The 22,640-nt window shown below is 38.0% G+C and overlaps 3 protein-coding genes across 3 annotated transcripts; 2 read left to right on the top strand and 1 right to left on the bottom strand.

Moving 5' to 3' along the window:
* The first annotated feature begins 2,005 nt into the window (after positions 1 to 2,005).
* LOC108232264 lies at positions 2,006 to 4,050 on the top strand. The gene is made up of 3 exons (XM_017409906.3): positions 2,006 to 2,310; positions 2,417 to 2,720; positions 2,867 to 4,050. Exons 1-3 carry the CDS (start codon positions 2,030 to 2,032, stop codon positions 3,092 to 3,094), a joined length of 813 nt encoding a protein of 270 aa, XP_017265395.2. The 5' UTR covers positions 2,006 to 2,029; the 3' UTR covers positions 3,095 to 4,050.
* Positions 4,051 to 8,663: 4,613 nt separating this feature from the next.
* LOC108232223 lies at positions 8,664 to 10,888 on the top strand. Its single transcript, XM_017409852.3, has 3 exons — positions 8,664 to 9,095; positions 9,179 to 9,491; positions 9,636 to 10,888. The coding sequence occupies exons 1-3, from the start codon at positions 8,800 to 8,802 to the stop codon at positions 9,861 to 9,863; spliced, it is 837 nt and encodes a 278-aa protein (XP_017265341.1). The 5' UTR covers positions 8,664 to 8,799; the 3' UTR covers positions 9,864 to 10,888.
* A 28-nt stretch (positions 10,889 to 10,916) lies between these two features.
* LOC108232222 (sulfotransferase 2B1-like) lies at positions 10,917 to 15,557 on the bottom strand. Its single transcript, XM_017409851.3, has 6 exons — positions 15,301 to 15,557; positions 14,458 to 14,666; positions 14,256 to 14,382; positions 13,964 to 14,058; positions 12,256 to 12,427; positions 10,917 to 11,585 (listed from the first exon to the last, which is right to left on the bottom strand). Exons 1-6 carry the CDS (start codon positions 15,437 to 15,439, stop codon positions 11,470 to 11,472), a joined length of 858 nt encoding a protein of 285 aa, XP_017265340.1. The 5' UTR covers positions 15,440 to 15,557; the 3' UTR covers positions 10,917 to 11,469.
* Positions 15,558 to 22,640: the final 7,083 nt, after the last annotated feature.

Raw genomic sequence — 22,640 nt, 5'->3', positions numbered from 1 at the left:
GGATGAGGCCACAAGGAACTCCACCACAACCAAATACCTACAGAGGGTAAGGCAGCTGAATGGTAAGAACAAAGTTCAAGCCATCCACACGTATGTGGGGCCAGTCATCAGATACCCTGCTGGTATAATAACCTGGTCAAAGGAGGAGATAGAAGCCTCTGACATCAAGACACGAAAGCTCCTCACAATGCACAGAGGGGTTCCACACTACATCCAGCACCCTGAGACACTAAGAGAAAGGAGAGAGGCAGAGTCAGGATCAGAGCAACTATAAAGGATGAAACAACCAAGACCCTGGAGTGCATCAGGAAGAAAGCCCCCAGTGATGATCTGCTAAGTGAATGTCTCAGGCAGCAGAAACCCAATGTGGAAGAGGAGAAACAGGAACCATCATGCAAAGATAAGCCACTGTACGACATGTACCACCGGCAGACTGAGTAAGGGGCTAATATCAACAAATCCTACCAGTGGCTACAGAGGGCTGGACTGAAGGACAGCACAGAGGCTTTTAATCATGGCAGCACAAGAACAACAGAGGCTGGGGTCTATCACACCAGACAGGACCCAAGATGCAGGCTGAGTAAAGATGCCCCTGAGACAGTCCAGCACATAATAGCAAGATGTAAGAGGCAGAACCTCTGTATGCACTTTGTCTTTCTACCCTTGAAAAGCCATGGATGTAAATCACCAGCATGCCTTATAAAAGATTCAAATTCAGTCATTTACCTGTAACCTGATTTTCCCAGCCAAGCACAAACACTATTTTGAATGGAAACAATTTGAATCAAACACCAAGGAGAAAAGCCTTTTACTTAAGACTCTATTAAAAAACGCATTTGGTTAATTCTGTTTTTTTTGATAATCTATGGCTGTGAATCCACCAATCAACCATGTCTTGGGTACTGATACTGAGAAAACTGAGTCCCAAATTGTCTTTAATGTGCCTCTAATTGTCACTAATACGCAAAATTGTAAATATGAACTTCAAAAACATATTACCTTTAAACTTAAATATACATGAAAATAAAACAAAAGTAGTCAATCACTTCACTTTTTCTTGCTAATGTACACTTTATTCAAGGGTACCAATGCTTAAACCTTCACCTTCTTTTAGGCACAAACAACATCAAACTCATGATTTTAAACCAGAGGTTACATCTGATGACCTGTCATGTCGATATCACCTCCTTAAATGGTACAGCATTACAACTTGTCAGCTCTGACAAACATTTATGTACCTGGCTTGGCAGTTCCCTCTCCTTGACACTCATCTGAATACAGCAGGGTATACTGGTCATTTTAGCTGGATCTCATATGTGTCTGTATATATTTTTTTTCTCATTGGTTCCCACATTTTCAGCTCAGCTGTCTTGATTTTGTTGGAACTAAGTTTGAATTCGTCACACACACAGATTAGCATAAGATGTAACCACTGTGTCTTTTTAAACATTCAAATTAGATTATTTACCTGTAGCCTGATTTCTGCCTTGAAGAACAAAGACTGTTTTAAATTAAATGAATTTGAATTAAATGCAAATGAAATTTAAACTAAAGATGCAATAAACCACACATGATTGAATGTGGGTCGACTTTGCTCTGTTTGATACTGTTATCCTTAATGGTTTTTAATGATATCATGTACTTTCAAAAATGTAATCAAAACATAACTGTTTATGTTGTTTGACTTTATTCACTCCACCAGTGTTTCTGATCACTTAATATACAACAGATCCAGTAATCCGTGCTCTTTGTAATGAGTGAAACAATTTTAAATTTAGACAGAAATAAAAAAAAACACCAATAACAAAATAAAATTATGGAAAGAAAAACAAACTACACCCTGAACACACTCTTCTAAAATTGGAAAATTGGGCTCAACAGCAGGTGTGTGTGGAGTGGTGCTACTGGTCAGCTAAATCTGGTGAGGTGTGTCCAGCTGGTACCAACGGGTTGGTATAAAAGCAGAGGAACTGCTTCTCTTCACCCACTGCACTGACACGTCTGACTTAATGTGACGTTTGGGTTGGACATGGAGAAAAAGAGCCATCCTGAGTTAGCTCTAATCATCCTGCTCATGGCTGTGTTTTGGTTAGAAGCAGAGGTAGAAATACTAGTTTACAGTCCCAATGAAGAGCTGGGTTGGGATGATGCAAGAAAATATTGTAGAGAGAATTATATTGACTTGGTGACAGGGAACATAGAGGCCATTGACCTGGCAGACTTGGGGGGAGGAGAATATTACGCACCTATGTGGATCGGTTTACGTGAAGATCCTGACCAAAGTTCAGTCTGGAAGTGGATAAATATAAAGTAAGTTTTCTGTTTGAGGCTATCTTCATCATGACAACCAATTTAAATGAAATAGAAACTCTGCTGCTAAACTTTTCTTTTTATTACCGTGTTATCTTTGTTTCAGAACTGGTGAAGGCCTGACAGGAGAGGACGTCTCAAAGAACTTGACCTGGACGAAGTTTGAATATTTTGGTCACTGTGGCTCTTATAACGAAATATATTACCAAACGTTGTGCTCCACAAAGCTTTATTTTCTCTGCTTTGATGACAACCTGGTGCTCGTAACTGAGAACAAGACGTGGGAGGACGCCCTGAGTCACTGCAGGAACATGACAACATCATCATACCAGTACGACCTCCTGAGCTTCACAGACTCTTCTGACTTCAGCTACGTTAGAGACAGGATCTACAGAGCCACCACTGAGGAGGTCTGACAGCTGAATCCTGTTACTTTGATAGAACTATTTGATTTTTTATATCTACAAAATGAAAACATTATTCTAGTGTATAATTTTGGACCAGATTTTAATTAGTTAGTGTCTTTCTAATTTAAAGCTTGACTTGTGTTCGTCAGGTGTGGACAGGTTTGCGCTTCCTGGGAGGGGAGTGGTGGTGGTCAGACGGTGAGACGTTGGACCCCCAGGAGATGCTGCCGGACTGCCCGAGCCGGTGGAAACACTGTGGGACCGTGTCCAAGAACAACACAGACAACTGGATCACCAGGGACTGCTCAGAGAAAAGGAACTTCATCTGTACTCGTCAAGACGTCTTTTTGACAAATGATTTAGAAGATAATGTGTAGATCCTTCTTAGAGTTTCTTAGTTTTATTATCATATCCCATCTTACACTGATATTTCCTTTTTCGCATAATATAAATTATTTGTGATAGGAGTTTAGATACTGAAGAAATCTACATTTATTGGTTGACAGTGACAATGAGAAAATATTTTACAAACATGAAGTTAGGGTGTTGTTATCACCTGCAGGGGATAATTTGTTTTTCCCATGTATGTTTGTGTGCTTGTGTCTATCTATTACAAAATAATCTCATGAACCACTAAATTAATTTTAATGAAAGAATCAGAAAATAATTATTGCTTGTCCATCTACAACTGATTAGTTTCTGAAGTTAAAATTTAACTTTACTTCTACAATCAACTAACCTTAAAAACACAGAAAGGGCTATAACTCTATTATCATAACTATCTATATAACTCTAGCTATTATTTGATGTGGTAGTCGCTGAGAATCATAACATTATTTTCAAGGTTTGACTAAAATGGCTTGAACTCCCTCATTTCTCAACAACAAGTGTCTTTATTACAGCACACAGCAGATCCTTAAAATATTTATTGAAGACCTAGGGCATCATTTAAATCTTCATTAAGTTGATTTTTTTAAGTTAAGAATGATGCAGAACATGATCATTTAGATACCAAAAGACGAACCCCAAACAAAATTATAGTAGGATGCATTTTTTTCTTGCCTTCTAAAAACTGTAAAGGTTATATGTTGCAAATTTGAAAGACAAAAGCAACAAATAATGTTTTAGTCACTTTCTTTTAAAAAACTCTCCTGTAGTATTCAGTTTGTTTGCTAATGTTTGTGTGAACTGCATGAAAATGTTATTATAACTGTTACAAGCATAGTTGAATAAAAAGTTATTAAGTGCAACATTATAATAATGTCCCTTGTTGTCAATCTTCCAATCTGAATTTCTAACAATATGATTGTCTTCATTGAGTATCTTGTATGCGCCACACAGCAGTTAATTAAAAACATGATAGTAACATGATAGTCCACAAAAAGAATTTAGGACAGAAAGAAAGACATTTCTTAGCAAATAAATCCACAAACTGACACAAAAGTATAATGTTCCATAATGGGACAAAGAGAAAGCTTTGTAAGACATTTATACACACAAAACAGGACATACAGGATGTTCAACAAGTGTGTTCCTTTTACCTCTCAGTAATCTAACCTCTTCTGAAGGCAACATGAATGTATTTATGAATCTTACTCTAAAATAAATCAGTGGTGTTTGAGATTTCTCATCAGACAGCTGGTTCCTTATGGCTGAGTCATAACGCTCAAATCCCATCCCCACCTCCACTGGTTCTGTAAGAAAGCTGGATCTACACCACTCGGCTGGGAATGAGTTCAGATAAAAGTCAGCTCTTCAGACTCAAAAGTTTCACTGAATCTGATGAATAAGGGAATCATCTGTTTGTTAACATTGTCAGCCTCGTCTGTTGTCTTACATGTATTGCTATGTTTCTGTTTTGTCTTTCAATCTAAAACACTTTTTAAAGAAAATTAAACCATGACATATATTAAACATTACAACTGCCACTGGGCTCCTGGTGAAACATTTTCAAGACCTAAATATTTCAGACCTTTTTCTTTAAAAGCTCAGTGAGCTGTTTTATTCTTATTACAGTGAAATTCTTACGCTTACTGCAGTTAAGAGGAAAGACAGCAGGTGGCACCAAATGTTCAAGAAACTTAGTGATTTGGCCACACTAGGAGGTCAAGTTGTCCTGTTTGTTTTACGGTTGAGACATTAAACATGATTACTAAGTTATTAGAACAGAACTAGGGTTTGATCTAATTAGCTTCAAGCCAAACGGTTGACTTTTTAATACATGCAGGCTCAGTTTCTAATAACCGGGCAACATTAAATGTAATGTTAGAAAAACATATTCATTTTGTAGATTTCTGTCCACTCAGTCGTCAAACTAGCATCCCTCTGCTGCTCTTCTGTGTCCCTCAAGTTCTTTTACTCATTCCGTGAGGAAGTTTGTATCTGTGAACTTCAGGAACAACAAGGGGGGGAAAAAACTAGCCAAACTACAACTAAAACTATTAAAACTACTCAATGATAAGCACAAGATTAGCTATGAAAAGTGTTTCTGAATAAACAATTTAGAACATACATCATTCTAAAATGATGCCATAAAATGCCTAAAACACGCCTTATGATATCTAAACACGTAAATACAGCACACAATTCCCCAATTTTGACTCCACACATACTATATAGTTTTAATTTGCCTGGAGGAGTCTTCCCAAGAGATCAATAAAGTTTTATCAATAAAATATGTGGCCTTTTTAGGATAGGAAGCAGTGAACACAGCTTTAGCTTTTTATTTTAAACAATCTTTGAGTTTTACAGAATTATATAGTTGACATACACAAATAGTCCTCTGAAAATAATGAAGCACTAGGTTGAAAATAACTGGACTAAAAATGAGTAAAAAGAAGCCAATTTAAAAAAAAAAAGATTTGAAAAGACCTCCAGGAGGGCTAATATTTCACTTTAGAGCAGGGGTCTTCAATCCTGGTCCTCAAGGGCCACTATCCTGCATGGTTTACTTGTTTCCCTGCTCCAACACACCTGATTCAGTGGTTAAATTACTTCTTCGTGTTCTGCAGAAGCCTGTTAATCACCCATTGATTCAAATCAGCTGTGTTGGAGCAGAGAAACAAGTAAAACCTGCAGGATAGTGGCCCTCCAGGACCAGGGTTGAAGACCACTGCTTTAGAAGGTTACAAGGAAGTGTGGCTCCTTGGAAACAAAATATGAATAAATGAGGACTGACTCAGGACTTTTGCACAGTATTTTATATCTTTCTCTTCTTTAACTGCATAGATGTAAATAATGTTCTCAAAGAAGTCTTTTACCTGTAACCAGACCTCCCCTGTTTTGAATGTACAAAGGTTGAATCAAACATTGAACAACACTTTCTGCTAAAAACCTTTGAAAGACTGCGTTTAGTTGATTTTGATCTGGTTTGTTTTCTACAAGTAGGAATCCATTAACTGCCTGTCAAAGTGAAGTTGGGTAGATTACTGAGCCCCGAATGGTCAGATATAAGATGGTGTTTCAGTAGTGGCACCTTACTGCCGAAGCTCCTAAATTTCTCCTTGTATTTTTGTGTATATAACAACTTATGACCCACCACCCAAAGGTGAAAGGCAGACATGTTTCTGCCCGTGGATGTCAGCATTAGATATTATGAACTACTGGACAAATTTTTATGAAACTCGCAAAAAGTAATCATTGAATGTACTTTTACAACTGATTAACTTTTTAAGTTAATCAGTTTCCACATTTGACCATTGTGCAGATTTCGCCACACAGAACAATTGTTATGGTTTGGGATTCTTTGGACCCCAAAAGAATCCAGCTGACACACTGAAACAATTAGTGTTTGTGTGTTTTTAAAAATGGAACAATGCAGTGCTGGATACAGGATAGCAGGAACCACCGTGCAGATCTGAAGCAGAGCGAGGTGAATAACCTGGAGGATAATTAGACAGGCACAGGTGAGTATGGTTAAGTGATTGAGTAGTCATGGGTAAAGAGTGCAGTGAGATGGAAAAGCATTGACAGAAACAGTCAAGGCATTGAATGAGAAAAAGTAGGCTAGAGAGAGAATGTTCTGACCCATGTTGGACTGCAGCTTTCTACCGTCTTTAGTTTCCCCAACAGCCCCATGTGGGGGAAGATGATGCTGCTGCAGTGTGCTCACTCTTACCTGAATGGTCGTGGCAGCACTATGAGAATCATGTTTGTTTTTGTTTGTTTTCAGTACCTTTGGTACACAGGGCAGGGTCTGACATTGTTTCCACTGGCTTGAACAGTTCAGGAATATGTTTTAGTGGTCCAGTGCCTCCCTACTGCCCACCACCACTCTCCTCCCAGGAAGTGAAAACCTGTCCACACCTGACAAACACGAGGCAACCGTTGAATAACAGCATCCAAATCTTGTTTTTCTTTTAGCCTTTGTGGGTCACTACAGTGTATAATTTTCCTTCATCTCACCCCACCCCCAGTTTTTTTGCTGGGGGTGGGGTGAGAAACTTTCAGAATGCCTGGAAAACCTTCTATCAACACCACTTTAAAAGATCTTTTAAAAAGCTTGTGGTTTCTTGAAAGCAGTATATGAAGAATTGTGGACTCTTTCACAGGATTGCATATTTTCTACATAACCCTGGAAAATAGATAGATGTGAATCATCAGGGTGTCTTCTCAAAGATTCAAATTCAGTCATTTACCTGTAGCCTGATCTCCCCATCTCAGCATGAAGACTGCTTTGAATACACAAAATCTGAGAGAACCACGAAGGAACTAAGCTTTTTACTTCTTGAGAACAATACTGAACCTCACATTGTCCAAAGTTAATTTACTTTTCATTTTTTTCTGTATGAAGGCCAATAAGAAACTAATCATAATCTTTGCATTTTGTTGATGTAGTTATATACATTTCAGTTGAAGCTATTTTTTTTCTGAACACTTTTTTTGCTCCTTAACACTGGAATTTACCAGATAGAATTGGAAAGAAATCTTGACATCAAATATGGTAAATAACGTTGATAAATTATAGTTACTTCAGCTCGGCTATTCCAGTCATAGACAAAAGGAACCGCAGTGACACACTGATTGCTAGCTGTATAAAAGAAAAAAAAAAAAGACTGGAGAATTTTGTGTTCATGTTGTTTCTCTTGATTTTAGCATTTTTAACTCAGCTATGATAATCTAGTTATTTAAAGGAAGCTGGAACTAAGTTTGTGGTAGTCAGGACACATAGTTTAGGATGTTTTTAGAGATTCAAATTTAATTATTTAGCTGTAGCCTGATTTTCCCTCACAGTACAAGGACTGTTTTAAATTAAAATAATTTAAAATGTAAATCCAATTTAAATTAAGAACCAATGAGAAACACACGACTGAGTTTGTTTCACTTTTGTTCTCAACCTTTTTTTATTAACTTTTTGTTGCCTTATGAATTTACAAAATGAACTAAAACAGCGCTGAGAATAGGCACAATTTATGAATTTATGAAGCTGTTTATAACAGAAAACTCAGAGTAAGACCCTGGACAGAACATCACAGAAACGCAGTAATGTTACAACACTAAATACAGACAACCATGCACCTTCAGAGTTTATCTAAAACTCAGACATTTCAGAAACACGAACAATCCAACACAGAAAGTTCATTAATTTATTGTCGAGCAGAATAACCCATGGGTGAAGACCTTTCCTTATTACCATAACCTGAGGGCAGAAATTGTTTGCTGTATAGATATTAAATATGTTTTTTACAGTCGTGATGTTTACAAGTATAGTTGTCACACAAGGCACTATGTATCAGTGAAAAAGGCAATATGACATCTGAATATGATTAGAGACACATTTTACAATTCTGCAAATCAAATCCTAATTTGCACTAAAACCAGATAAGTTATATCATTTTATAGTATTGTGTTTCAGTGGAAAGAGAAAATCCAAGCTTTTCAGGGTAATGGTTTACAAAAAAGAACGTGAACATTCCCTTGTCTGACTCGTTAATGTGGAGGTTTCCCTCCAGCAGCAGGTGTGGAGCGGTGCTACTGGTCAGCTGAATCTGCTGAGGTGTGTCCAGCTGCTACTGACCAGCAGGTTGGTATAAAAGCAGAGGAACTGCTTCTCTTCAGCCACTGACACGTCTGACTTGATGTGATGATTGGACTGAACATGAGGAAAAACAGCCAAACTGAGTTAACTCTAGTAATACTTGTGACTGCGCTTTGTGTAGAAGCAAAGCCAGAATTCACAGTTTACTATCCTGCCAAAATGTTGAAATGGGACGATGCAAGACAGTACTGCAAAAAGAATCATATTGACTTGGTTACTTTGGACATGGCGGACCTGGACAAACTGATGGACTGGTTGGTGAAAAATGATTTGTTTCCTGTGTGGGTCGGTTTACATGAAGATCCTGAACAACAATTGGTCTGGAAGTGGATAAATGTAAAGTAAGTGTTCAGTTTGAAACTATGTTTGACATGATGATAAAATCCTTCTGCTAAAGGTCACATTATCAACACGTTTGTTTCAGAACTGGTGAAGGAGTGACAGGAGAGGACGTTTCACAGACCACGAATTGGGCCAACACAGAGAATATCACTGGGAGCTGTGGCTTATATTCTATTCATAAGTTATATTATAAGGTAAATTGCTCAGAAATGCATAATTTTCTCTGCACTGATGATGACCTGGTGCTCGTAACTGAGAACAAGACGTGGGAGGACGCCCTGAGTCACTGCAGGAACATGACAACATCATCATACCAGTACGACCTCCTGAGCTTCACAGACTCTTCTGACTTCAGCTACGTTAGAGACAGGATCTACAGAGCCACCACTGAGGAGGTCTGACAGCTGAATCCTGTTACTTTGATACAATTATTTGGGTTTATATCTACAAAATGAAAACATTATTCCAGTGTATAATTTTGGACCAGATTTTAATTAGTTAGTGTCTTTCTAATTTAAAGCTTGACTTGTGTTCGTCAGGTGTGGACAGGTTTGCGCTTCCTGGGAGGGGAGTGGTGGTGGTCAGACGGTGAGACGTTGGACCCCCAGGAGATGCTGCCGGACTGCCCGAGCCGGTGGAAACACTGTGGGACCGTGTCCAAGAACAACACAGACAACTGGATCACCAGGGACTGCTCAGAGAAAAGGAACTTCATCTGTACTCGTCAAGACGTCTTTTTGACAAATGATTTAGAAGATAATGTGTAGATCCTTCTACTGTAGGTCTTCTCTATTAATTTCATCACTTCAATCTACTTTATAGTTATCATTGTTCATGTAGCATATAAATGTAATCATTTGTGAAAGAAGTTTGAATATTTATGAAATGTACAAATGTTGTTTGACAGTGGCCAAACAGAAGGGTTTAAAATGTGATTTTAAGCTTTAATGAGTGTCCAAAAAAGGCTACTTTACTAAAGCAGGAACAGGGAGCATAATACTGACAAGTGTTGTAGATAAAATTCTTCATACTTTTCTTTTTACTGTTTTTAGTCTCTAGAAAGAATAAAGATACAGAGCCTAGAAAGTGCACCTATAAAAAGGCTTCAATGTGGGGCAGGCAAGTGAATTTAAGAAGGAAGCAAATAAAAGATAAAGGTTGGAGTGTTGCAGTAACAGATTTTTATTAAGTTTAATCATTTTATTATTGCAAAGTAGGCTTGAATAAGAAAGATCCATGAGGCAAAGGACCATGTTTTATCAGATTTTAGAGATGTTAGACATGTAAATGTGAGAATATTTTAGAACTACATAAAAGAGAAATCCTTTTTTAGATGTAAATGTACAGAAATATCAGTTCTTAATGCTATAAGTAGAACATAATAGGAAATGAAAACGCTGCAGTGAGATGAGTCATATGATAAAATAGTAAAGTTTGATGAAACCCTAAACATTACTAAGAATTGTATCATTAGGTGTGGAAGGATGTGAGTAGAGGTGAGTGTGGTTATAGAAAAATGGGTCATATAACAGTCACATAAAAAAAAAACGCAGACACTGCTGCCCCCTCTGTCAAGTTTAAAAAGCTAATGCTTAAAAGGCACAAGTATTGCACAAAAGGTAAAAAACATTTATTTAGGAAAGTACGACTGTGCAACTTTGAATTGGCTGAATGTCAGCGGGTTCCACATGATGGGGTAGGGAGTTACGGAGCTGGACAGACATGGGGACAACAGTTTCCCTCCTCCAGACACCAGCGTCTGCGTCCTGAGGGGAGACGGTTGTGTGAGGGCTCCTGAGGAATCCTGCAAACTGCTTAAATTAAAATAAATAATCATCACAACAATTATCTGCTCATGGTGAACATGTTTTTCTTGTTTTCAATCATAAAACTCACAACATGATGGCTCACGGTGAATATAACTTATAGCATGCAGAGCTAACCTGAAGACAAAAACGTAGACACAGTTTATTTCTTGTTACAGTGATCTGTCTTTATTTCTGTGTTAGTATGAAGACACCTGTTAAACCAGCTTTAATTAATAAGCATGCTGTTTATTCTTGAAGATCAATAGATTTTCATGAAGCCATCAACCGGTGGAGCTACAGCATCAGTATTTTAATTATAAATATGTTTCCATGCTGGACAGACAAAACATCTTATCTGAAAAAAATAGTGTTGATTAATTTTTTTAATTATTATTTTTCTAAAAGCTTTAAAAGACTCTGCAACAATCCTAATTCCTGATGCAGACAGATGATAAAACATATTTTTCAGTTTGATTCAAATGTTTTTAGTCAAATGATTTAAACTAAAGTAAATGGATATTGTGGCCCTAATTTCATCTTTTCACCCCACTGTTTTCTGTCTGGATCACTCCAGACTCCACGGCAGAGAGAAGCTCTCTCCTTGCAGCTCTTTTCGAATGACAGATGTGAATCGAGCCAGCTGCTCTGAGTTCAGGTGGTTTTTCCAGTCTCCAGCGATTCCTAGGATAAAAACAAAAAAAAAGTGAAAAACTGATGTAAACACTAAACTCAGTGTAAAAGTAAATCTACTCTGTGTGCTAATCTGTAAAGATAACCGGATATTTTCAATTAAAAACAATAAATATAATTAAATTTACTTACAGTTTAAATATTGTGCAGGATTATGCTACATTGATGCATCTTGTTCAGTCAGTTTACGTTTCAATTTATTAAGATTTATGACGGTCATTTTGACTCCTTACTGTCTGAACTTATTTACAATTATATAAAAAGACAAATTATTCATGATTTTGCTGTTCAGCAGCTGCTAGATTAAGTAGAGATTGTTAATATGAACATGGCACATACAGTAAATATAATTGTTGGCATAATGCAAAATCACGACACTCGGACTAATAGGAATTAAACATATTGATGCTGTTTTTCTTGGAATAGGGCTGTGAAACTGAATTAAATAAATTTCTGTACAATTATTGCTGTTCTTTCATCAAAGTATTTCAAAAACTGCTTCATAAAGCAAAATCCCGTTTGCTGCACAGTCCCAGTGGTCGACTGCTAGACGGTGGCAAAGTGCCTCTAATATGGTCCATCAGCAGGTATTAGTGTTCACCTCGGGCCTGAAGTAGTTGGAGACAAATTATGACAATAGTCTTTAAGGGGTTGAGCTCACCTTTCCTCAGGAAAGAAGCCTTGTCAGAGTTCAGGTAAAACTTAGGGACCTCATTGAATGGGTTATCTATCATGCTTTTGAATGAATTGTGCTCCGCTGTCTTCTGAATGGCTTCTTCACTCAGATTACAGCACAGGAAGTCTGACATCTGCCTGATAGAAGCAGGCAGGTCCTGGAAGAGAAATAAGAGGCAATAAATCTTAACTTCGAATAATAAGCCTCTATTCTGAGCGTGTTTAAAAAATACAACCAAATAATCAAAGCAAGATAGTCGGTAAATAACGTGGCATGTTCAAAACAGGGAAGGAAGGGGCATAACCCCAGTAACACATTATGTTGTAACAAATAAACAAAGGAAGCATAAATACAAACAATAACTTCACTTCATTGTATCTGCAATAAAGTTAAGCTAGCTCAAGACCCTGAAATCCCATGGAAGAACTTGAAGAAGGACTTTTACTTTGAGTGTAAGAATATTTATTTACATATTGTAGCCTAACGGGCCGTGCAGAAATCTGTTTTGGACCTCATCAAAACATGGATCACTTTTCTGATTTGGATGGGTACAGTGAACTGACACCGAACATGTCAGTCACAGGTGATCACTACTCTCTGAGCAGACACACGGTTTATTTTACTGCATCTGGCTAACAGCCATGACAGAAAAGAAGCAGAGAAATATACTACCTAAACACTGTACACCAAACAAAGCATGGTGGATTTAGATTGACGTAACGAAACAAAGACCTGCCGGTTCAATTTAAATCAGCTGTGTAAAATAACCCTCTGTGATGCCACTGATCATGGACCGGAGAGAGACAGAGGAGCAGGTATGGCAGGCAGTTCTATCATATGAGAGACACTTAGAAAAGTACTGTGGCAAGCCATTAGTACATTTATTTAATGTCACTGATATCAAGCCGTATTTTCTCACACCAGCACTAAGTTAGCTGAGAAGTTTGAGTGTTTCACATTTTATTACTTCCACCGAGGAGTTCATGTTTTTGGTAGTCTCTGTCTGTCTGTCTGTCTGTCTGTCTGTCTGTCTGTCTGTCTGTCTGTCTGTCTGTCTGTCTGTCTGTCTGTCTGTCTGTCTGTCAGCCTGTCTGTCTGTCTGTCTGTCTGTCTGTCTGTCTGTCTGTCTGTCTGTCTGTCTGCCTGTCTGTCTGTCTGTCTGTCTGTCTGCCTGTCTGTCTGTCTGCCTGTCTGTCTGTCTGTCTTAAAATTTCCTTTCACGTTGATCATAATTTTGTGATATCAGATTCGGATGGTATTTTCATTTCTTCATTATCTGCAATAATGACATTTGTCTACTATAATATACATTACATAAAAGCTTAAAAACATAATTTCTAAGTGTTTTGATGTGGTTTTATTGTCCCTATCAGATGAAAAGAAGTTACAACGTTTAGGGGATTTAATGCTTTAAATTCATGAGAATGATTGTGACTAATAAACAGTACTTTAATAACTGTTTTTCCCACGAGTGCAAAATTAACTAATTTAATTAATCAATGTATTACACACTTCCCCTATACCCTCAGTCACCAAATAAGAAGGAAGTGTAAAACAAGAATAACAATATAACACAAAAGAAAACAAGCATCACCTCTGATTTTGGTTACCTCACGGTGTAGATTTGTTGACATTTTTAAGTTTAAGTGAAATCTACTAATTATCATGTCCACATATACTTAAAAACATTTACCTGGACCATTTCTTCATATGTGATGAACATTATTCTGTCGCCCAGCTCTGCATGTCTCCAGCTCTTCACATGATCTGTCCATTTTCCAAACATCACTGCAGACGAGACAAATGTGAGACAAGAGATTACAAATACTCTTTAAAAACAAATACTTATTATTTTAATTAGATTTGTTTTACATACAAAATCCTTTTCAATAGTAATGAACTAAATGGATAAACTTGTTTTGCTTGTATTCATTTATTAATAGACACTCCAGAATATAAATCACATGTGAGATGTGACCTCTGACCTCTGCCACTCAGAAATTTGTCAATAAACTCATCAAGGGTTCCTGGATTGTCAAGAACATTTGTTGTCTGATGGAAGAAGTACGAAGACACCAAGACATCCCTGGGGTTCCTCATGACATAGATCACCTGCAAGGAACAGAGTGCAAAAACATGGAACCTGTCAAGTTTACTGATGTAGGACTTAGTTTCTCTGTAAGTTACCTTAGCCTTGGAAGTGTGGAGGGAACGAGGCATTAGGTTGAAGGGTAAATGTGTGACAAGTGAACGTGGAGATGCCATCTGTTCCACAATGTGTGACAGCTTTTTTATTTCCACCCATGGGGCTCGTTTCCAGTTCGGAGTGGTTAGGACTTGAGTCACATCTCCTCCATTCAGCATCAGTGGAAGGAGCTGCTGCATCCAGGTTGTACCTGCAGTAACAGCAGTAGGAACAAAGATATTTTTAAAGCATCTTGTCCTACATTTAGGGACTAAAAACCTTTGACCGGAGGGAAGAAGCTGAAAGTCCCTGTAAAGGGGGTGAAAAACATCTTTTGAAACAGAAGAGGCTATCCGTTGCACCGGGCTGATGTACAGGGATGAAACTGATTTGTGGATCTCTCTGGTCAGTTTAGACGGCAGCTTAACAATCTGCTGAAAGAAACTCTTTTCTCTCAGTGTTGCTTGACCAAACCATGACACCAGAGAAAAGGATGAAACTGATTCAGTTAAAGATGAATAAAACATGGTCATTATGGTTCGGTCAATATTAAAACGGCAGTTTCCTTAGACAAAACAGTCACTGGTGGGCCTTTTAACACACTTTGTCTAAATTTGTTTCAAAGTTTAGTTTGTCATCTATGACTGTCCCGAGACATTTGTAAGACTGCACTCTCTCAATGGCTTGACCTTTGATTAAAGTTACTTCATACTTCAATGGTCACATCTTTTGTCTTATCAATGTTTAATTTGAGGAAAGAGTTGTCGCACCATTGAACCAAATCATCAATCACCTACCCATGGCTACTTTCAGAAACACACATACCCTTTGACAATGAAACTGACCTGTTCTTGGGTACGTGACAAGCAAAACATCATCGTCTTTCAAGTTGAGTTCTTGGAGAAACGTAAAACCCTCTGAGTAAACCTCTTTGGGAAGTGGAATTCCACCGTAATGCAGGTAATTATCTTCAAAAGATGACATTATGCCACAAAGAGAAAGTTCAAAAGGCTTCTTAAACCTTAAAGGAAAGGTGGCTGTGCTGCTGCAGAGATACTGAGCCCTGATGAGTACCAGCCTGGACTGGACTTGCTAAAGTATTGGTTCTCAGCCACTGGAGGGTCCGCCCACTGAGAACGGGTGCTCAAGAACTTAATGGGGGGTTGCAGTGTGAGGCTTTAGTGCCAAAGAGGCTGGGAAAATGTTATGTAACTGTTTAAATTATTAACACAGTAAATGAATATCAGAAATCTGTGTGAAAGTTTCTTATATCAAACACTGCTGGCAAACACAAGGGTGCATTTTTACATGTGACTGTAGCCCAGATTCAATGTGCAGAACCTGGTTTAATTTGCACTCTGTACTTAGATAAAGAATAAAAAATAATAAAGTATTCTTTATAAATAAGTTGTCCAAGTGACCTAAGAAACAAAGTCAACCAGTTCTTGTTGAAAAAAAATAATCAAAGAGCTGAAAAAAAGATGTCTATAAAAATATGAACAGAAAACTGAAGTGCACTAAAAATACTTGTTTACTGCTGAATGGGTGTTACTTTAAAAAAATGATTTCTTCGCATAGAAAATTAATTCATTGTTTTTAAATTTAGTATTTCTTGATTTTCATTCTTCTGAAGACCCGTGTTTTGAGGTTTGCTGTGTGTTAATGTTTCCCTGATTAATTTTGTGATGCCTTGTACAGCTGGTCAAGGGTGTGGTGTTTTATCTTGCTCCTTCTCTTTGCTGCCTAAAAGAAAAAATAGTACAAAGATTGATTGTTTAACACAATGCAAATGACTTTTGCTTCATTATGATGGCGTTGTTGAAATTTGCATTGCAATTATTTTTAGACAGAAGAAAATTAACCTCTAGTTAAAACTGAGAGCTGTCGAGTTAAGATGAAGATTCTGGCGACTCTACATGCTGTTTTTATTTTGTTTTTTAATTATGTAAAGCACCTTGAAATGCCTTGCTGCTGAAATGTGCTATACAAATAAAATTTGATTGATTGATTGATATAGAGACAACAAAACATTTAGAGAATATTTGACAACAAAAGTGTTTGGCATACTGTGAGACAGCCGGGCCAAAGTGGCTGAAGAAGGACAGCCAGTGTAGCAGGTGGTTTATTCAAAAAAATGTGACAAATTTGTTTTTACAAAACTACAAAAAATTGACTCAAAATTTAAGTTGGCAAAATGAACATAACTTAAACCAACTAATGTACCAGTGTACCAACCAGTGTAGCTGTGTGTGTCACATACACACAGCTACACTGACCTGATCCACTCCCCCTCAACTACTGACTTGTTCTGCTTAAACACCTTCAAGCCAGTGTAATGGAGGGGTTTATTATAAGGTAACACCTGTTGTTGATAAGTCATGACTTCTACTCCAAGTCCCATGAGTTCTCACTGAATGAACTTGTTTACAGGAGTGATGTTGGATTTTCTCCTCATGGGAACCAGACTGCCTTGCTTCTCTGAGCTCCTCCTCTAAGTTCCAGTATTCCAATGTCTTTAATATAAGCTCCTGTGTGGACTTTGGGGGCCAGAGCTTTGATTCGGAGCTTCCTGTTCGGAGGTGGGACTCTGATGTTAATTGTCCTTAAGGCTCTCTGTATGTCGTGCACCATACATAAATAAACCAGTGCCTGGAAATTGATTTTTTCCAAGACACCACTCAGACACAAATAGCTCCAATGGAATCTTCCATCTTACAGGTATATACTAAACATGACAAATCTCAATTTATTGAAGCTACGTCTTACTAGCAACAAACCAGTGTTTAAAATCTAGCCATTGTATTTTCACACTAAACATAAATAAAAAAGCAAACAAAGACCCTAAAGTTAGCTTAATAACTTACATCAGTTTTCTTCCCCCCTCTTCACCTGCTCCCTCCTGTGACATCACTTTCCTGAAACTTATTAATACAAGTTAGGCAGCAATTCCTGCTTTAGTTCCTGGAACACAGGTAAGAGGTAAATTCACAAGCAGCCGAGTGTCAGTTTTAAACAATAAAACGTTATATTAACAAAACTTGTCAAACTTACTTCCAACCAAGATGTTATGTCAAATAATCTGTAACAACGCAAAACATTAACAAACCCGGGATAGTAAATGTTTGCAGACAGTAAATGAGGTGTGGTTAAATCAAACAAGAAAACTGAAAAATACTAGAACTAGCTCTGAGCAAATGGTGTTCTCACCCACTTTTCCACACATTGAGACTGTATCAATACACTGATTGGTGATAACATTTCATTCTTTGGTCTCTATTACTGACCTTCCCTAAAACCTATGGGGGCTTTGAAAGAAAAGACATTCACAAAGAGACTGAAAACCCGAGCTGCAAGAGCTGAGCTGCTGTTTGAAGGACAAGGACAGAAGCAGGAGCCCTGCACCAGTGTTGGGCTAATCAATACTGTCAGTGTAAGGTAGGCATTGAGTAGAGATGAACTTAATGCTTCTTCAGGTCAGCAGTGTGTTGCAACTTGGGATGATATAAGTTTCTCTTCAGTTTATTATTAACTTCAGAAGTACACAAAATACTACCACACCACCTTTGGACTATCATCTAAGGAAATAAATAAATATAACTAGTACCAAGAAGGCACTTCAGTTCATTCCACAAAGGAGGCAGGAGCCAACTTTCCAAAAATAAAAAATTATTAGTCACCATTTACCTTAAAATCTCTTGTTAAAAAATGAAGGCAAAAGGAAACTTTCCTACCACAGATTAAAATCATGCAAGTTAGATTAATTAGTAACTCTACATTGTCTCTAGGTGTGAGTGAGAATCATTGCCTCATTTGTCTCTATGTGTCTTAAAACCACTGGTTAAAAATGGAGGCATGTTTATCAATTACAACCAAAAAAAAAACAGAGGAACCTCATATATAGATCCATCCATCCATCCATCCATCCATCCATCCATCCATCCATCCATCCATCCATCCATCCATCCATCCATCCATCCATCCATCCATCTTCTTCCGCTTATCCGGGGTTGGGTCGCAGGGGCAGCAGCCTCAGCAGGGAGACCCAGACTTCCCTCTCCCCAGCCACTTGGGCCAGCTCCTCCGGGGGAATCCCAAGGCGTTCCCAGGCCAGCCGAGAAGCATAGTCCCTCCAGCGTGTCCTGGGTCTTCCCCGGGGCCTCCTCCCGGCAGGACATGCCCGGAACACCTCACCAGGGAGGCGTCCAGGAGGCATCCTCACCAGATGCCCGAGCCACCTCAACTGGCTCCTCTCTTCAAAAACATGCTTTTTTTGTGTGTGTGATTTTTAAACCTTTGAAATTAATTAGGCTAAACCTCTAAAGGTACTTCCAGTATTTACTACATTATAAAATTAGTTAACACTAACATCACAGATGTCTGCCATCTTTTCTGACTTTTATTATCAGTGATCTCTGAATGTGTTGGTGAACTGCTTGTTAAACAAAGAAAGCAAAGAGCACAGGAGTGTAAAAAAAATGACTTTTTAATTTAGTTTTCCCCTAATACCTTGAAGTTCAACAGCCCTATCTTTACCTGTCTAAGCCAGTTTTTTCCTTCCCATCATTCTTTGACAGCTCTTTCCTAATCCATGACACAGAGGACTGATGCGCAGCCACTTGTCTGAGCTTGTCTGTTGTATCTACATTGAAACATGAGGAGCGAAGAACGCTTCATGACGCTACTAACCAGTGTGGTTTGGAAAATAAGACCACGGGCAGGGGTGTGTTTGTTGAACCAGTTTAGCTTGATTCAGTGGTTTCTTTGGATCACCCAGGTAACAGAAAAAAAAAAACTATTTTTATAAGCTACACAATTAATTTGGTGTTATTATTGCAGTTGTTTCAACATACACATCTTTTTAATTTTTTGCAGCAGCTCCAACAGTTTTTAAATTTAAAGAAATAGACACAATATCTTAGCTTTCATTAATGCACTTGCTTTATCACTTTTGTCTGTTGACATTTATGGACAAAATTTTTAATGCAGCTAAAAATTTTAATTTTGTTTTTATGCAGCTGTGGCTGTGAGCTTGTGCTAAAGGTTATTTCCTGGAATCTAAAATATTTGTGCTAGGCAAAGATAAGAAATCAAACCATTAAATCATGCATACATTTATAGTTAAGTTTTGGGATATACTTGGGAAATGACATAGTTTTGATGTGGCAGGAAAATAAAAAAGATATGTCTATATATGTGTGTTGTTTTGTATGTTGTTAAAAAATTAAATAATAATAAATCTGAGAAGCTTGAACTCTTTTAGGTAAGTATCAGTTTTTGGTTCATCTGGAATTGTCAGACAAGTTGGTTGCCAGCCTTTTCACATTTCAGTTTAATTATTCTGGTGTGTGACTCACGGTGTGTGAATTGTGATGCCAGGAAAGCAGACATGCCAACAGTTGCTGAGTTGTTGTGTTATTCCGTCAAGATCTGCTTTTTTTTTCACCAGTTTTGCTCCACATTCTACTTTTATTCTTGTCATGTTTGAGAGTTTTAATTTCACACAATAAAGACCACTTTGAGCTTCTCGTGAATAGAATTTTATTGCATTTATTTTCAGGCAGCAACTTGATGATGAAGCTGCTTCTGCTTGCTTAAACAATAGGTGTCACTACTGAAATACATTTGTGCAGCAGGAATTGCACAAAAAAAGATTCATGCACAAGAGTCTTCATATAAAAACCTAACTACAAATCTTATGTTTTATGAAGATTATGCAATATCTACTATAACTGTAATTCATTCATTTCACAAACAAAACTGCTCACATGTGTTAACCCTACAAATGAAATGTGCAGGATCAGCTGAAACATTGAACAACTTTCCCATGTGACTGTGCTGTGAACCAGCTTTTGCACGAGATGCTGATAACAGCATGTAAAAGTTTTATGGTCATGAACCAGTGAAATAGCCCTGCTGCTCTTCCTGCTTTACGTGTCATTTGTGCAGAGCGTGACAAGTTATGAGCTACATGATTAGCACTCTTCTAAGAATGGAAGGCATATTTCAGGCTTTAGTGTTTTAAAATTTACTATTCATTCAGTTCCTGTACTTGCATCTTGTTCAGTGACATGGAGGTCAGCTGGTGCAGATTTCCAGCTGTCGATGGGCAAGAGACGGTGCACACCCTGGACAGATCACCAGTCCATTACTGCGCCAACATTATGGAATTAGATTTTTGGCGATAACTTTCTTAGTAACAAACTAAGAAATCTGAGAAGAAAAAAAACTACAATAGACAAATTGCTTTTGCACAAGATGCTAATAACAGCATGGTATCTCGAGCAAAACGTTTGATTTGCAAAGAAAACATTTGTATAATTGTATAAATTAGTGTTTTTTTATTTATTTGATAGTATTTTTGTTCTCAGTTCACACTGCTTTGTTCTGACTGATGAGACTTTTATTCTGATTGTCATTGTCAGAAGGCGGAGAGATGGCGGCGAACCCAGAACGCAGACGCATAGTTTAAAGGAACAAAAACAAATTAAAATAAAACTCTAACAAAACAAAAGGCTGACGAGGCAGCAAAAACTAACAATAACAAAATCCAAAACTAGATGAAAGGCAGGGACATGGCATGGCAAAGAGCAGACAAAGCGGAATGATCCAGTGAGTAGTGAATGAGAAAGACCGGTACTTAAAGACAGAGGATAATGAGGAAAATGGACACAGGTGAGTGAGAATAATTACAAGCAGGTGGAGATGGGCGTGGCAGACCTAACAGGAAAAGTACTGGGGAGGTGGAAAGTGACAGGGCATGAACAGGAAAACTAAACTGAAACAAGACAATAATCAAACACAACAAACTGAAAATACCAAACCATGACAGTCATGTTTGCAGCTGCACTGACAGCTTTTTGCTTCTGACACTTTTTTTTATACTTCTTATTCTTGGATTCATGAATGGGCATCCCGTGACAAAACTGATATCCTATCATTTTGCGTGAGATGCCATTTATGAGGCTAAGAACGGCAGCTATAAAACCAGATGAACTTGTGTTCTGTGCAGGTGGCACACTGTAAAACAGCGGGGCGATTACACCTGCTGTTCTCAACCTCAGAAACAACATCATGCCAGTCATAAAGGGAGTTTGTGTTGATTTAGCTGGTTCTGCACATCCCAATCACCAATAAACATAAAACAGGTGAAACTTTGCAGTTACATAGTTGTATAAAACTGTACTTCTTGTGCAGTTCTGTACTTGTGTTTATACCGATGCTTCAAACATGCATCACTGCAGTTCTTCTCTTAAACAACAGGCCCCACATCTGAAAAATTCATCTTCGCAGCAGGAGTGGCTCGAGATGAAAAGTTGTGTACAGGAGACACATTCTTCATACAACAATGCAATTACCAAGCTTCCGCTTATTCATTTTGCTTTTAAGCCTTTTTTGAAGCTTATTAGTAGCCTGAAATGATTGTACCTTCTTGGCTTCAGAAGAGCGCATCATGAACTGCGTTCATGTTTTTGTGAACTTTGAGTTTAACAGATTCAGTTTTTTTCTGCTTGAACTTGAACTGAGCAGAGCTCAAAATGTCAACATCACCACATGGTCACTGCCTTTAATTTTGAGAGTGGGAGGTGTGTTAGCTGATGTTGTGCTTCACATAACTGGGATGTTTTTTTAAAGTAGTGTGAAAACCTTATAATAGTCAGAACGTGACTGTGATTATGTCACAGTTTCTGGTGTTTTAGTTTTTTTTTCTTTGTTTGATGTTCTTTGTAGTTCTTGTTTTGCTTTAGCCGTTTTTTTGGTTTCTGTGTTAATGTCTTGTCACTATTCACCTCCCCAGTGTTTTTCCAGTCCTGTCTGCCACGCCCACCTCACCTGCTCCTCGTCATGTCTACAGCTGTAACCAATTACCCATTTCTCCCTCAGCCTTTAAAACCAGTCTCTGACTTTCCAGTCTTCATTCGGTCATTCCTCTGGTTACCTCGCTCCATGTGCCATGTCACGTTTGCGTTTGCCTTGCCTTGTTTTGTTTAGACTTTGTTTTTTTTAGTTTTTGCTGCCACGCCAGCCTTTTGTTTTGTTATATTTTACTTTAATAAATTTGTTTTATTTTCTCACGATGAGTCTGGGTTCTGGGTTCGCCTCCGTCTCCCCCCTTCTTGGCAGATTAAAAACAAATGAGACTCATTTCAGACACTGTTTTACACAAAAATTGTTTAGTGACAGAAAC

The sequence above is a fragment of the Kryptolebias marmoratus genome, linkage group LG16, assembly GCF_001649575.2.
Source record: "Kryptolebias marmoratus isolate JLee-2015 linkage group LG16, ASM164957v2, whole genome shotgun sequence".
NCBI classification, from domain to species: domain Eukaryota; kingdom Metazoa; phylum Chordata; class Actinopteri; order Cyprinodontiformes; family Rivulidae; genus Kryptolebias; species Kryptolebias marmoratus.
Note: the sequence above shows the minus strand (reverse complement) of the source record. Positions and strands in the feature narration are given on the sequence as shown.